This window comes from Rattus norvegicus, chromosome 13 (genome assembly GCF_021556685.1).
Source record: "Rattus norvegicus strain SHRSP/BbbUtx chromosome 13, alternate assembly SHRSP_T2T, whole genome shotgun sequence".
Lineage (NCBI taxonomy): Eukaryota > Metazoa > Chordata > Mammalia > Rodentia > Muridae > Rattus > Rattus norvegicus.
In genome coordinates, this window is record NC_141546.1 from 101,318,250 (window position 1) to 101,334,995 (window position 16,746).

Consider the following 16,746-nt stretch of genomic DNA (forward strand, 5'->3'; position numbering starts at 1 on the left):
ATAAATCAGTAGCCTTCCTCTACACAAAAGAGAAACAAGCTGAGAAAGAAATTAGGGAAACGACACCCTTTATAATAGTCCCAAATAATATAAAATACCTCGGTGTGACTTTAACAAAGCAAGTAAAAGATCTGTACAATAAGAACTTCAAGACTCTGAAGAAAGAAATTGAAGAAGACCTCAGAAGATGGAAAGATCTCCCATGCTCATGGATTGGCAGGATTACTATAGTAAAAATGGCCATTTTACCAAAAGCGATCTACAGATTGAATGCAATCCCCATCAAAATACCAATCCAATTCTTCAAAGAGTTAGACAGAACAATTTGCAAATTCATCTGGAATAACAAAAAACCCAGGATAGCTAAAACTATCCTCAATAATAAGAGGACTTCAGGGGGAATCACTATCCCTGAACTCAAGCAGTATTACAGAGCAATAGTGATAAAAACTGCATGGTATTGGTACACACAGACAGACAGATAGACAAATGGAACAGAATTGAAGACCCAGAAATGAACCCACACACCTATGGGGACCTGATTTTTGACAAAGGAGCCAAAACCATCAAATGGAAAAATATAGCATTTTCAGCAAATGGTGCTGGTTCAACTGGAGGTCAACATGTAGAAGAATGCAGATTGATCCATGCTTATCACCCTGTACAAAGCTTAAGTCCAAGTGGATCAAGGACCTCCACATCAAACCAGACACACTCAAACTAATAGAAGAAAAACTAGGGAAGCATCTGGAACACATGGGCACTGGAAAAAATTTCCTGAACAAAACACCAATGGCTTATGCTCTAAGATCAAGAATCGACAAATGGGATCTCATAAAACTGCAAAGCTTCTGTAAGGCAAAGGACACTGTGGTTAGGACAAAACGGCAACCAACAGATTGGGAAAAGATCTTTACCAATCCTACAACAGATAGAGGCCTTATATCCAAAATATACAAAGAACTCAAGAAGTTAGACTGCAGGGAGACAAATAACCCTATTAAAAAATGGGGTTCAGAGCTAAACAAAGAATTCACAGCTGAGGAATGCCGAATGGCTGAGAAACACCTAAAGAAATGTTCAACATCTTTAGTCATAAGGGAAATGAAAATCAAAACAACCCTGAGATTTCACCTCACACCAGTGAGAAAGGCTAAGATCAAAAACTCAGGTGACAGCAAATGCAGGCGAGGATGCGGAGAAAGAGGAACACTCCTCCATTGTTGGTGGGATTGCAGACTGGTACAACCATTCTGGAAATCAGTCTGGAGGTTCCTCAGAAAATTGGACATTGAACTGCCTGAGGATCCAGCTATACCTCTCTTGGGCATATACACAAAAGATGCCCCAACATATAAAAAAGACACGTGCTCCACTATGTTCATCGCAGCCTTATTTATAATAGCCAGAAGCTGGAAAGAACCCAGATGCCCTTCAACAGAGGAATGGATACAGAAAAGTGGTACATCTACACAATGGAATATTACTCAGCTATCAAAAACAATGACTTTATGAAATTCATAGGCAAATGGTTGGAACTGGAAAATATCATCCTGAGTGAGGTAACCCAATCACAGAAAAACACACACGGTGTGCACTCATTGATAAGTGGCTATTAGCCCAAATGCTTGAATTACCCTAGATGCCTAGAACAAATGAAACTCAAGACGGATGATCAAAATGTGAATGCTTCACTCCTTCTTTAAAAGGGGAACAAGAATACCCTTGGCAGGGAATAGAGAGGCAAAGATTAAAACAGACACAGAAGGAACACCCATTCAGAGCCTGCCCCACATGTGGCCCATACATATACAGCCATCCAATTAGACAAGATGGATGAAGCAAAGAAGTGCAGACCGACAGGAGCTGGATGTAGATCGCTCCTGAGAGACACAGCCAGAATACACCATATACAGAGGCGAATGCGAGCAGCAAACCACTGAACTGAGAGTAGGACCCCTGCTGAAGGAATCAGAGAAAGAACTGGAAGAGCTTGAAGGGGCTCGAGACCCCATATGTACAACAATGCCAAGCAACCAGAGCTTCCAGGGACTAAGCCACTACCTAAAGACTATACATGGACTGACCCTGGACTCTGACCTCATAGGTAGCAATGAATATCTTAGTAAGAGCACCAGTGGAAGGGGAAGCCCTGGGTCCTGCTAAGACTGTACTCCCAGTGAACTAGATTGTTGGGGGGAGGGCGGCAATGGGGGAGGACGGGGAGGGGAACACCCATAAAGAAGGGGAGGGGGAGGGATTAGGGGGATGTTTGCCCGGAAACTGGGAAAGGGAACAACACTCGAAATGTATATAAGAAATACTCAAGTTAATAAAAAAAATAAAAAATAAATAAATAAAAACACTAAAGAAGTCTTCTGTTTGCCTACATCGCATCACTACGAGACAGTACATCTTCATAGATCTGCAGAGATCTGCTCCAAAGGGGTGGGCTAATACCCTGTGATTGTTATATGTGTTTAATAACAACAGGAAAAAGCATATTAATAGCTGGAATCTTTCCTGAAATGAATTCTCTTGGGCCTTGTCTATAAAGCAAATCTGTCTTGGATTATAATCTGAAGCAGACCATCTCAGGAAGATCACCTGCTACTTATTAGTTTCTCCTGACAACAATATATATATATATATATATATATATATATATATATATATATATATATATATATATATATAAATGAAGGCTAAATGAGAGGCTCATTTAATTACAAAGTCTATACAGTATCGATAATATATATGTATAAAATCTGATATATTATTAACATTTCAATCAGTCAAATTCCTTAGAGAAGGTTTTTAAGAACCTGACAACCAGATACCCTAATGTTTCTAGTCAAGGAAAAGGACCAAAGAAAAGCAATACACACACAGGGTGTCTTCTATAGCTCTATCTTTACAATAGTAGAAATAATTATGTCTGTCTCAGAGGTTCTGTTCAAAGGTTATGAATTATAACATGATACCAAACAGCCATTACATAATAGAACAACATTCCTTACATATGGAATAATATTCAAAGTGCAAATATCAGGTTGAGGATTATTGTCAATGATGTAAATTTGTTTCCAAAGCTGATGGATATGTGCATAAATGTTTTTATGAGTTGATTCATCTAGAGTGAAACGTATTAAACTAGACAAAGTGCTTGATAAGAGGTACCTAGAGGGTTAGGGGATGGAGGGAACAAAGATTTGTGTATTTCAAGTGAGACTTTAAGCACGCTCATGTTGCTTCCCATTCTCGAACACTGTCAGGATCTATCAGTTGAGTATTATATTCTGTGATTTAGGAAAACAAGTTAAGGGGCTTTTACTCAGGAAAACCCAGACAAGAAGGCACAGATATGCTATCACAAACATAAAGAGTCAAAGGGAAGCTTGAAAGTTAACTAAGCATGCAGGGGATGAAAGAGGTACCTGGAGACAGGAATGCATGTGTGGTAGGACCTTCCCCTAATAAATAAACATTACAAGGAGAGTATGTAGTAATCACTGGATGAGCAGTTGATGTCTGTATGCAGGTAAAGACTGGCACAAGATAAAGCAAAGCCTGTGATTGGGCAGTGAAGAGGTAAGGCAGGGGCAGAGATTTTGTAAGGCAGGAGAGAGGAAAAGAAAGAGAAGAACCGAGGAGGAGGAGAAGGACAACCCGGATCTGTGTGGCCTTTAAGGAACACAGGTAGTGGGTTGGGGATTTAGCTCAGTGATAGAGCACTTGCCTAGCAAGCGCAAGGCCCTGGGTTCGGTCCCCAGCTCAAGAGAGAGAGAGAGAGAGAGAGAGAGAGAGAGAGAGAGAGAGAGAGAGAGAGAGAGATATTGGGGATTTAGCTCAGTGGGAGAGCGCTTGCCTAGGAAGCGCAAGGCCCTGGGTTCGGTCCCCAGCTCCGAGAAAAAGAACCAAAAAAAAAAAAAAAGGAACACAGGTAGTTATGAATATTTCATAAGGATGGATTTTTATAGGACAATTTGTCTTACCTAGGTGGGCGGCTTATATCATTATCAATTGGTTGTGAGTTTATTGTGTGGATGTTTTGTGGAATGAGAATTTAAGATATAAATCTGATTGCTAAATTATAAGCTTATCGACTTTTGATTTTAATGGGCTGCATGGAGTTGTGACTATAACCACAGTGGGTGGACGCTGGGAATGTGAGCAGAGTCTGCAGCAAGAGAGTTGTAAGAGGGAGGCTGCTGCCCGCGGCTCAGAGAGTAGCCTGTGGCAGCCTGTGATGGAGATTGGGAGCTTAGTTGGTGAAATGCTTTGCTAACTGAGATGAAAATACCCCGCAGATGACATGTGACCCTTCTGTGTCGGTACAGCGTGGGAAGGTGTATTGTTTTTTAATATTTAAGGCTACACAAGTAGGCAGGAATTCCAGGTCAGAAAGAGGAAGAGAAGGCAGAAGAGAGGATCGGCGCTGGATTTGGACTGGGGAGAGCAAGAAAGGCAGAAGCAAGAGAGGCAGACAGAATGTAGGAGGCCAGAGGCTGTTGTTTCGAGTGGCAGATCTGCAAGGATCCATCACCAGAAAATTTCTAACAGAATAGTTTGTAAAATTAGGATGCTGGAATCTGCACCCAGTGATTGTGTTACCTGTTAATTCTAAACTAAGATTGTGTGATGTTTTCCTTCACACAGCGACTCAACTGAGTTCCAGAGAAATGTACAGCAGAGTGTGGTGTACAAGGGTGCATTCCAGCCAGCTACGGGAATTTGGAAGCTCAGAGTGTGCGTGGCTCCAGCCAGCAATGGGAATTTAATGGGATGGGAGGAGAGAACCCTGGTTAAAAGTAAAGAGTGTGTCTCGGCCTGTCCACTGGGCTGGAAACAGGCAGTGGCCGTCTGCCAGTGCTGGCCAACATTAACCCGGGCTGTTTTTTGTTTTGTTTTTTTGGGTTTTTTGTTTTGTTTTAATATTTCATGCTGCAGGACTGTTAGACAAACAAAGCTGGAAGAACTAAAAAAAGTGAGGAGAGTGAAAAAAAGAAACTCTGAACAGCAGGAACTGCATGGTCTTACAGAGCAAAGAGCTATAGGGAAATGACTGTACTATGTCAACAGTGTAGACATTCACCTTCCATCAACATTTTTACTTCACCTATCCATTACAGTAATAGAGGCCCCAAGCATTAGAATTTCCTTCAAAGAGTGAGGATGCGCCACCTTCAGATTCCTGGGCTCTAGAGATTGACCCCAGTAGAGTCTGAGTTTCCAAGTAGGGTAACCTGGCTCACAGCAAAAACTACATGTGCATATATCCTGGTCTCTGTTTTACCCTTTCTAAATATACAAAAAATTTAACACTTGTGGTGGTTTGAATATACTTGGCCCATGGAAAGTGGCACTAGTAGGAAGTGCTACCTTGTTCTAGTCAGTGTGGCCTTACTGGAGGAAGCATGTTACTATGTAGGTGGACTTTCAGGTCCTATGCTTAAGTTCCACCCAGGGTGGAAGGGTGTCTCCTTCTGACTAGCTTTGGAACAAGATTTAGAACTCTCATCTCCTTCTTTCAAACCATGTGGGCCTAAAGACTGCCATGCTTGCTGCCAGGATGATAATGGACTGAACTTTTTCAAGTGTAAGTCAGCCCCGATTAAATGTTTTCTTTTATAAGAGTTGCCTTGGTCATGGTGTCTCATCCTAGCAATAAAACCCTAAGATTGCACCGAACCATGTAAGGCAAAGAGAGATTGATAGTTTCTTTTTCACTAATACTTAATGACAACCATAAATGAATGATTAGAAACTTTACACTGGCTTCTTATCGCCATATTTCTATAAAGTGAAGTCACTTAAAACTGTCATGATTGAAGGAAGAGGAGGAGCAAGTGGTGAGCAAAGCAGAAGGTGGCAGAGAAATGTACATGGTGCAGAGAGGAATCAATCATTCAAGGAGCGTCATCGGCCTGAAGAAGGTTAGGAAGGCTACTCCAGGGCAGGAAGTCCCTGATTCAGGGTATTCAAGAAGGTACAGTTGTCTCAAAAAGTGAGATTTTTCGGGCATTGTATTATAAAATCTGTAAGAATTCTAAGAAGTACCATATTCCCTAAGCACAGAAACATGAATGCTTTCTACTTTCGTTTCTGTGTTTCTGCGATATCATCCTAGAAGCTATGTGTACATAAAAGTTGGTAAGAGCTCTCACTTCAATCACTGTATCCCCAACACCTAACCTACTACTAGGCCTTTATAGAAATCAGTAGATGTTTATTGAATGGAATTGGTAATAATTAAGATAAAAAACACACCATTCTCAAAATTGCATCTAACTGACAAACTTAAACTACACTGCAGTTTCGTTATTCCACCCTATGCTGGGCACTTAGCTGGTCACCTATGTCCAAACTGTGTTAGGTTCCATGCTCACAGGGACGCTCACGCTCACGGGGATGCTGACTCCTTCCCCTGCTCATTTCACAAAAGAGAGGTCAAGTAAACTTGCAGGCAAATAACACCAAGGGGAGACAGCATCAGCAGTTTTTCAGGGAAGTTGAAGTGTGCTTAAGTAAGAGAGCCCTAACTCTGTTTAAAACACAGCAAACTTGAGGTAGAAAGGCAGCCCATGGTCAAGAGTGCTTGGTACTTTTGCAGGATTGAGTTCATTCTGAGCTCCCATATCATGCAGCTGACAACTGTCTGTAATTTTAGCTCCAGGGGATCTGACACCTCTGGCCTCTGGAGGCACCTGGACTCATGTACACACACACACATACACACACATACACACACACACACACACACACACACACACACACACACACACGCTCACAGAGAAAGAGATAGAGACAGACAGAGAGACAGACAGACACACAGACAGAGACAGAGAATAAAATAAATGCTCTAAAACTGGCAACCAATAGAGCAGAAAGGAGTCTTAGGTGAGAAGTATATAAAGTTTAAAAAATAAAGAAATAATTTATATATTAAAGGAAATAAAAAAATAAAACCATTAAATGATATGAGAAAATATAACATTTAAGATACCCAATGTCATGGATTTGCTGTACAATTACAATACAACGTAGTACAGATGGAAAACCCCATTTACTTGCCCTTCAAGAGCATATAACAGAAAATAATCTATGTAAGTTGAGAAACAATAGTTAGCTAAAGCAATATTCATACCAAATATATTTTTGACTGCAATGTTATAAATTAGAAGTAAATTTGTTTAAGAGAAACATTAGACTTTGAAAAATAGATTCCAAGGAAGCAATTACAAATGGGCAGACAAATGTAAAGCAGACAGAATGGGTGGTCCTACAGACAGCAGTACCCGGTGTCCACATGATGGCATTCCTGCATGTCTGTATGCTGTGTGTGCACGCGTGTCTGCAGATGAGCCAGAGTCGACACCGTGAGTCTTTCTGAGTACTCTCTCCACCTTGTTGTCTGACATCGCCTCTGGGTGAACCTGGAGCTCACCCATGGCTAGACTGGACAGCAAGAACTCCAGGGCTCTGTGAGTCTCCATCTCCTTCCCCAATGCAGGGTTACAGACACTCATCATGGTGGCCAGTTTTCATGGGGTCTGGGGGTCTGAATTCTGTTCTTGAAGCTTATAGAGCAAGAGATTACTGACTGAGCCATTTCCCTACTCCATAGTTATGTTAATTTTTAAAAAGTCTTAAAAGCAAGATTCACAAATTTATAAAGACCTCCAAAGGAAAGCCACATGAATACAGGAATTCAAGGCATTACCTGCTCTCGGTCCTTCCTCATCCCTTGACAGTTGACCTGCCTTGTTTTCTTTGTGCACGTTACACTGAACTTAAATGTCCATCTGGTTACGCGCATGCATGCACACTCAGACACGCACACACACACACACACACACACACGTCATTGGCTAGCTTCCCTATATGAGAGGGTGTAATTGCTCTTCCTGAAGAATTTATAATGCAATGGTATTTAAAGCATACAAAAATGGAACACTTCCATCTCAGCAAGGAATTATACTCTGGTAAAGCTCTTCTGAAAGATGGTGCTGTCCACCATGGTAGAAGGATGGAGACACCAGTGTTGCCAGCAGGCCTGAGGAGATCCGAGAACCTTTAGGGACATTCACGTTGGCAAAACTGGGACTTTGTCCACCCTGCAGAAACTAGTTTTATGATTCCCGCATTGGAATCTGGTTAAAACGTTTTAGCTTTAGATTTAAAAGCAGAAATCAGAAAAGAGGGAGGCCCTCAGGAGGAAGACACACCTGAGAGTAAGGTCCTCACCACACATAAGTGCTCATTTCCTCAGTCATGAAAGACTTAAGAGTGAAACAAAATGGTGACATAGTAATGACACCATAGGCACGTGGTAATTGTGTCACTGCTGTGGGGTCTGTCACAGAGGGAGACTGTTTTTCAGGCACAGCAATATGAAACCACAGGGAACTTTGGAAAATTGACTGAAAAGCACCACAACACCCACACTTTCTGCAGAAGATGTCCTGGAGAGCAGGGTCCAATCTTACTAAATGGTTAAAGATGTTGTTTGCTGTCGATTGCTCCCCTTCACATGTTCTGTGATATTTTCTTCCTTCAGAAGCAAGTTCTCATTATTGTGCATGTTTCTTAAAATACATGTGAGGTTTACTGACAATTTCATCTGCAGAATCATTTCATAGATAAATCTAACTCATTAAGTAATATTTTAATAAGAAATAAACTCTTAAATGGGCCCACACTGTACACATAAATAATCTAACGTAATCCATGGTAGTTTGACATATAGACAATAAATGTTTAAGATAAATAGAATCATGCAGTTTTATTGCCAACACACTATCACTAAGTCTTGAGGGCTTTTCCAAGTATGATAAAAATAGGTCTCTATTGACTACTCCATGTAAACTTCCACTAGTACACATGATAGCAATAGGTCTCTATTGACTAGTGCATGTAAACTTCCACTAGTACACATGATAGCAATAGGTCTCTATTGACTAGTGCATGTAAACTTCCACTAGTACACATGATAGCAATAGGTCTCTATTGACTACTCCATGTAAACTTCCACTAGTACACATGATAGCAATAGGTCTCTATTGACTAGTGCATGTAAACTTCCACTAGTACACATGATAACAATAGGTCTCTATTGACTACTCCATGTAAACTTCCACTAGTACATATGATAACAATAGGTATCAAGTGGCTAGTCCACGTAAACTTTCAGTAGTATATGAGTGGTCATGTACTCACCTAATTGCATCATTGGTCTCTGAAACAGCTCTCAAATATTCTTTCAAGTAATAGTAATTAAAGCAATACTTCCGGATCCTAAAGCCACGCCATCGTCTCTGAATCTATTGTTGATAAAGAGATAAAATAAGTAAATTAAAAGGTAAAATACAGTATCGAACATCTTTCATAAGAATATACTTCTTAATACCCAAGATGATAATGTATAATAACATCTGTCAAATAAAGAATTGGACAATGCCCCAACTAGGCATCTTTTGCGACCAGGTAAAACCCCCAGTGTTAGGAATGGACTACATATTGTTCAGTCACTAGACAAAGCGTGGGCCACCCCTCTCAAACATCACAGGATGTTGCCACAGCTATTTGGTTGTTTCCCACAACCTGATAGTGAGACCTTATTGCTGAAGAAGACAAGGTTTGTGTGATGGAACACTGAAAGGTCAAACTGGTGTCCAACTAAAAGCCTCACCCCTGCTGACTAGCATTCATGATGCTGGATGGTACTCTGCACACCACTCTAGAGAAAAATAATCATCAATGTCACCTAGCTACCAACCTTGCTACTTACGACAGAGACATGGCTGCAAGATATACTGGTCTGCTAGTAGCTCAAATGAAGTAGGAGTAACGACTACTTTGATTGGCTTTCAAGATCACTCCATGAGTTGGACCTATCTTCTGACACTGCAGAAGTGACAAAGAACCTGAGACTAGATCAAGTGACCATGAGCCTTAGGGAAACCATTACTGTTTCTCTGCTGCAGGGACCTAACACCAGAATGACTCCTAATGGCACACTCTCACACCCACAGCAGAGTGCCTCCCTCAGCTCCCATCAGAGAATCTTCTTGCAGTTGATGGAGACTAATGAAGAGGCCCACAGCTGATAACGTTAGAGAGTGACAGGCTTTGGAGCATCCAGTCATTGATGGGATGTCATTATCAGAACCCTCTCCTCAAGGCTCAGAAATCTAAGTGGAAGAGGAACTAAGACGAGCTGGGAGGCAGAGGTGGTTGAATACTCCAAAGAGACAGTGGCTTCCAGATACAACCCGACTGATGCACATAGGAATTCACATAACTCTGACTGCATGTACATGATCTGAATGGGGTCAAGGAAGGAAAAACAACACCGAGAAAGGGAAGTGGACACAAAGTCCCACCCCGAACCATCTGCCATTGATAATGTGCAGGAGAGGGAGACTCAGTTTTTCCAGTGGAGTATCACTTGCTATGTCAACTTCACTTTAGGCCAGGTCCCATGCCTAGGACTAGCTCTCCAAAACTACATTGATTTCATGGTTTTGTGTGCTTTCTGTTTGTTTTGGTATTTTACTATTTGTTTTATTGATTTTCTTTTTGAAAACTTGTCTGCTTTGATTCTCTGCCTGTCTCTGTGTCTGTGTCTGTGTCTGTGTCTGTGTCTGTCTGTCTGTCTGTCTGTCTGTCTGTCTGTCTCTCTCTCTGTTGTTTTGAGGTAAGGAGGATCTGGGAGAAATTGGGGGAAGAGAAAGCATCTGATCAAAATGTATAAATAAAAACACAAAAAGCATCTTGGGGTTTTTCTATGAATATAGTTAGTATATTAGATGTAGCTGGGATGCCAATATATTTGTTATAAGATAGCACAAAGATAAAACATAACAATCCGCTATTGTAATTTGTATGTGGTTGCTGTGTGTGTATGTGTGTGTGTGGTATGTTTACATGTGCATTAGCGTGTTTCATGTGTGTGGGTACATGTGTGGGTAGATATATGTGAAGGCCAGAAGTTGAGTCAGATACTTTCTTGATCACTGTCCCCATTATTTACTGAGGCAGCCTCTCCGGCTGCAGCCAGGCTGGTGCGAGGAGTCTTAACTAGCCTGCCTTTCCCATACCCTCCCCTTCTCAAGCACTGGGGTCATAAGCATAGGCCAGCATCCCAGTGCACTTACAGAGATACTGGGGATCCACAGCCCCACCCTCATGCTTATAACGGAAGCTGCTTATCCACTGAACCGTCTTTCTGGCCATGAAGTTGCTTTCTTAGGTATTTGGTCACAGCAACAGAGAAAGCAGCGAATACAACTACTAACTGACTGGAGATTGTATTAGGTCTAATCAAAGTGAATTGCTAACTGAGGCTCTTTAAATAAAATGTTGTTTTTGTTCTTTTATTTATTTTTAACTTTTTCATTTTTTGTATTATAATTATGTAATTTCCCCTTCCCTTTCCTCACTCTAAAACCTGTTCTCTTTCAAATTCATGGTGTCTTTTTCTTAAATTGTAGTTATATATATTCACAAGGGCCTTGGTTCAAGCCTTTAGTTCCATGAATGGAAGGAAAATCCTAACAGCTAACGTTGGGTTTCCTTATTTTGTACTCTGCATAGCATCTCTCTAGTAGCCCAGGCTGGCCTGAGATTCTCTATGGAAGCCAGGCTGTCTTCAAATTGTTAGTCTTGCCTTGGTTTCTGGAGTGCTGGGCTGAAAGGTCCTGGCAACTCTGCCTGGTACTGTGTTGACCATGACTTTGAATGCGTTTTGAACCATGTTAACAATAGGTGCTGTTTGCTGACTTCTTGGGTGTCAAGTGGGACCCCAACAGTTTACTTCTGTGCTTTATCTTCAGAACATTTCCATGTGCAAAACAGTATCTCACCATGGAGAAGAAAACGGCTGATGTAACTTTCTATCTAGCCATTGAGCTGGAGCAGTCACGAGTCTATTTTTCAGTTGTTACAAACAGAATTGGAAAATAAATGAATGACAATTTTTAACCAATGAAACTTCTTTTTGAAGCTATCTTCTTTGTACTACTCACAGAAATCCAAGCGATTCTATTTTTACCAGAAGACATAGCTCCACTTTCTGACCTGAGAGGAGTCCTGGACATGTGGTCACACACTTAAGCAAGCTCCAAGCTTCTCAGACACCCAGGCATCCTGAGAGTCCATCTCCTTTGGTTCTATATCCACCCATTTTCCTGGCAATTCAGGCCTAAATGTAAAGTGTGATATCAAGGTTGTGGCAAAAGGGGGAAAAAAGACTCTGCACTTATCTATAAGAAGAGAAGGCAGCGAGACCTTCTGCTAGTCTCCCATAGGTTTAACTGTGCAATGACTCACATATAAGCAATCGCCATGCAGGAGATAGTCTTTCATAATTTAGCACAGTTTCAAGGCTGCAAGAATGTCTTCTCTAAATGTATTTTCATATTCAATACTAGAGTCTAAATTTCATACTCAATACAAGAGTCTAACCCCTAGTTCGTGGAATTTTATTCCCAACACTGTTTTTGCTTTGCTTTGCTTCTTAGTTTAGCCCAAGGACATTTAGCTTAGCATGTAAGTAAGTGAGTGTTGACGCGATCCTCAGTGAGCAGCAGTGCTGCCCGACTGCCTTAGTGAGGTCTCCATTGCTGTGAAGAGCCAAGGCAACTTTTACATTTAACTGGGGCAGCTTACAGGTTCAGAGATTCCGTCCATTCTCATCCAGGTGGGAGCATTAGCATCCCGGCAGGCAGGCATTAGAAGAGCTACAAGCTCTACATCTTGCTCTGAAGGTTAACAGGAGAAGACTGCTGTCTTCCAGGCAGCCCAACCCCACAGTGACACACTTTCTCCAACAAGGTCACACCTCTGAATAGTGCCATTTCCTGGGCCAGGCATATTGAAACCATCACAGAAAGAATTTTTCTGTGACTTAAATAAAAAGTCATTTAAAAGCAGTTCACATTCATTTTACAGCCTGAGACATGTGGGGACTTTAATATTTTATTTCAGTGTGGAAAAATGACTAAAACAAAAACAGCATAACCACCGTGAGTGTAGTAGAGACAGAAACCTCGCAGCCAGATGAGGTAACAACACCACTCGATGTAGCCACACGGAACTTGTCAACAAAATGCTCTTCAAGTCATCTTAGTTTGCCTTTTCCTTTACTTGTCATTAACTACTTGGGGAGAACTGCAAATTTGTGCAATGCTTGTAGCTGCCAGAAGGCCTCATATGCCCTGCAGCTGGCGTCACAAGCAGGATTCACATGCACCTCATGTGGGTAGGTGCTCGGAGCTAAGCTTCCTCTGGGACAGCAGCAACAGCTCTGAGCCACTGAGGGGTCTCTCAAGCTCCTCAAATGATCTCATTTATAGATCAGTTCTTTTAATGTAAAAGAAGGTTATTTTAAAAATTATATAATATTTAATTTAGAAATTCTCTATTATTAAACTAAAATCATGTACTGTCTGACAATATGGAGGAATTGGTACAGACTGCTTTCTAATGAGAAAGAGAAACAATTCAGTGTCTACATATATAAATAATATATGCAAATGAGAGCGTCTTGTTTCATCCGATTTAACGTCCTCACTTCATGCTGAAGTATAGATCATGAGCCTCGTTTGAAAGAAGGAAGACTCAATGTTTAGTGTCGTCAAATGATGCCCGAGGTCACAAGGTGGCTGGGTGGCTCCCCGTGTTGCAGCCTCCTTCTCTGTTTACAGCATGTAAGAGGCATTTGGAGATAGCCCTGAGGAAAATGGATCACACACTGATGGTGCTGAGGACAGCTCTTTCCTGAACATAATACTAAATTCAAATAAATTAAAATTCAGCAGACATCACAATGTGGGAGAGGAGTGAGTGTGGTGGCTAGGGGTCTGCGAACAACAGAGCAGAGACGGAGTCCATTTAAGAGAAAAGTAGCCTCTGCGGACAAAGCAATTGGCCGAGTCGCCTATGCACTGAAAGGAATTCTTGAAATTGTGGAATGGTGGGGGTGGGGGGTGAGGTAGGTGATGTGGGTGGGGGTGAGGGGTGAGGTAGGTGATGTGGGTGGGGGTGGGGGTGAGGTAGGTGATGTGGGTGGGGGTGAGGGGTGAGGTAGGTGATGTGGGTGGGGGTGGGGGTGAGGTAGGTGATGTGGGTGGGGGTGAGGGGTGAGGTAGGTGATGTGGGTGGGGGTGAGGTAGGTGATGTTGGTGGGGGTGGGGGTGAGGTAGGTGATGTGGGTGGGGGTGAGGGGTGAGGGGTGAGGTAGGTGATGTGGGTGGGGGTGGGGGTGAGGTAGGTGATGTGGGTGGGGGTGAGGGGTGAGGTAGGTGATGTGGGTGGGGGTGGGGGTGAGGTAGGTGATGTGGGTGGGGGTGAGGGGTGAGGTAGGTGATGTGGGTGGGGGTGGGGGTGAGGTAGGTGATGTTGGTGGGGGTGAGGGGTGAGGTAGGTGATGTGGGTGGGGGTGAGGGGTGAGGTAGGTGATGTGGGTGGGGGTGGGGGTGAGGTAGGTGATGTGGGTGGGGGTGGGGGTGAGGTAGGTGATGTGGGTGGGGGTGAGGGGTGAGGTAGGTGATGTGGGTGGGGGTGGGGGTGAGGTAGGTGATGTGGGTGGGGGTGAGGGGTGAGGTAGGTGATGTGGGTGGGGGTGGGGGTGAGGTAGGTGATGTGGGTGGGGGTGAGGGGTGAGGTAGGTGATGTGGGTGGGGGTGAGGGGTGAGGTAGGTGATGTGGGGAGACTCAATACCAGTACCTGGGCTCCTTCCTTTTCCAGTTCCAGCACGTACTGGGAACAGTAGCAACCTCATCCACACAGACACAGACGGAACTTTCTGAAATCCTGATATTCTTAGCACATTTGTGAAATCCTTTACTCCCAATTGTATTCTAAAGGACGTAGTAAGTGATAATTAAGATAAAAATGAAAAGTCCTTCACACTGAAGTACAGTCAGGTTACTGGTGCTGGGATGAAACACCATCATCAAATCAAGCTGGGGAGGAAAGGGTTGATTCAGCTTACGCTTGCACATTGTATTGTATCTTTGAAGGAAGCAGGGCAGGAACTCAAACGGCTGGAATGTGGGGAGACAAGAACTGATGCAGAGGCCATGGAAGGGTGCTGCTTAGTGGCTTGCTCTTCCTGGCTTGTTTGACCTGCTTTCTTAGAGAACCCAGTACCACAATGGGCTGGGTCTTCCCTCATAAATCACTAATTAAGAGAACATTCCACAGGCCTGCCTGCAGCTTCATCTCAGAGAGGCATCTTCTTGATTAAGATCCCCTTTCTTTGATGACTGTAGCTTGTGTCGAGCTGACATTAAACTACCCAGCACAGTAACTGAAGTGGGTTTGTGTAATGTGTGTATAGGAGCTGGAAGGAACAGAGCCTTGGGTGAGCAGAGAGAACAGCTGTTGGGGAAGTGAAGGGGCTGAAATTCATTGTGCTTCATGGATTTCAAGTGTAACACTAATGGATTCCGTTCTCACACTCTGTGTGAACAAGGCATGGCCTCATGTTGAACAGGAAGACACTGAGGTGCGGTAACTCACTCCAGAGCATCTGTCCATTCCAAAAGCAAACAGCGGAGGTGGAACGCAGCCCCATGCCTGCCTTGCTCTGTGGCGCACTTTGTGCACGACTGTCTTACGTGTACCTTATAAGGAGAAAGAGTGCCTCCGATTCTGAAGACATGTTTTCTACACGCAGAGGCTAGCACAAAGATGCTGGTTAGTACAGACGGGTCATGCAGGCAGGATGTGGCTACCCTTCCTTCGTGAGCACAACTGATATAGAGCATTCTTCTGCATTTCCTATTGATATTCAAGTCCCAGTGAATAGGCATGTTTTAAAAACACCTCCAAGAGCCACAATAAACTTTACAACACTGTTTTTCTTAATCTCAAGGTGAATAGGTGACAACTTTAAAAAAATAAAAAAATAAAAAAATGGCCAGTATTCATGCCCTTCAAAGTAATTAGGAACTTTCAGAAGTGATTGGAACAAAACAATTATTGTCATTGATCAGCTCTGAACAGATAATTTTAAACAAAGTCATTGTGTGCTCAGCAGATTACAGCTTGTTAACGGGAGAGTTCTAAATGACCTCTTACGCTCGTCAGATCAGTGATGCACACTCCTCATTAAGTAACACCACATTGTAAGTGGTCTTATAAATAATGTTTATTTTAAGCACTCAAACAAATGGCAAAACCTTGATATATCAAAAACCATCTGCTCACAGAACAGTTTCCTCCACTGCGTTTATCTTTATTTTCCAAAATCCATAGTAATCTGAATGTCAATGGATGAGAAACAAAAGTGATGGAAGCCTGGACCGCAAACCTGCTGACAGTGTCCTGCCTAGGGCCGAGGCCCTGGTGTACATCCTGAAAACATGGCAACACTCCTCCCTCCTCCGGTCTTACCTTTGCGTTCTCTATGAATTGATTTAAGTGCTTTGCATGTGCAATTGCAATAACAGGGAGAAGCAGCAAGAGACACTAATTGGTATGGTAACAGAAGCGTCATGAGGTATACACTTACCGTTGTAGACATGGTCCCTTCCTATCTTCATGGCAGCACTCAAGTTTGGGGAACCTTAGTTTCTGTGACTGAGACCAGTCCTCTTCATTCTGTAGCCACAGAATCATAACACCATCCCCAGCCTATGAGACCATCAGTATCCTCTTTTTAAACAAAATTTACCAACGTGTCTCCTTCAAATCACCACCATCATTCTTGTGAATCGCCCTTACTGTGTGGCACA

At 42.7% G+C, this 16,746-nt stretch overlaps 2 protein-coding genes across 4 annotated transcripts in view; both read right to left on the minus strand.

Annotated features, from left to right (window-relative positions):
• Positions 1–16,746, minus strand: part of Spata17 (spermatogenesis associated 17) — a 178,708-nt gene that overhangs the window by 119,585 nt on the left and 42,377 nt on the right. For all 3 annotated transcript variants that reach the window (NM_001429827.1, NM_001398667.1, NM_001429828.1), the window contains exon 5: positions 9,220–9,323. In NM_001429827.1, the coding sequence (NP_001416756.1) occupies positions 9,220–9,323 (104 nt within the window). The remainder of the gene's footprint in view (positions 1–9,219; positions 9,324–16,746) is intronic.
• Positions 11,413–16,698, minus strand: LOC148001873 (uncharacterized). The gene is made up of 2 exons (XM_087581908.1): positions 16,524–16,698; positions 11,413–14,865 (listed from the first exon to the last, which is right to left on the minus strand). Exons 1-2 carry the CDS (start codon positions 16,628–16,630, stop codon positions 13,827–13,829), a joined length of 1,146 nt encoding a protein of 381 aa, XP_087438034.1. The 5' UTR covers positions 16,631–16,698; the 3' UTR covers positions 11,413–13,826.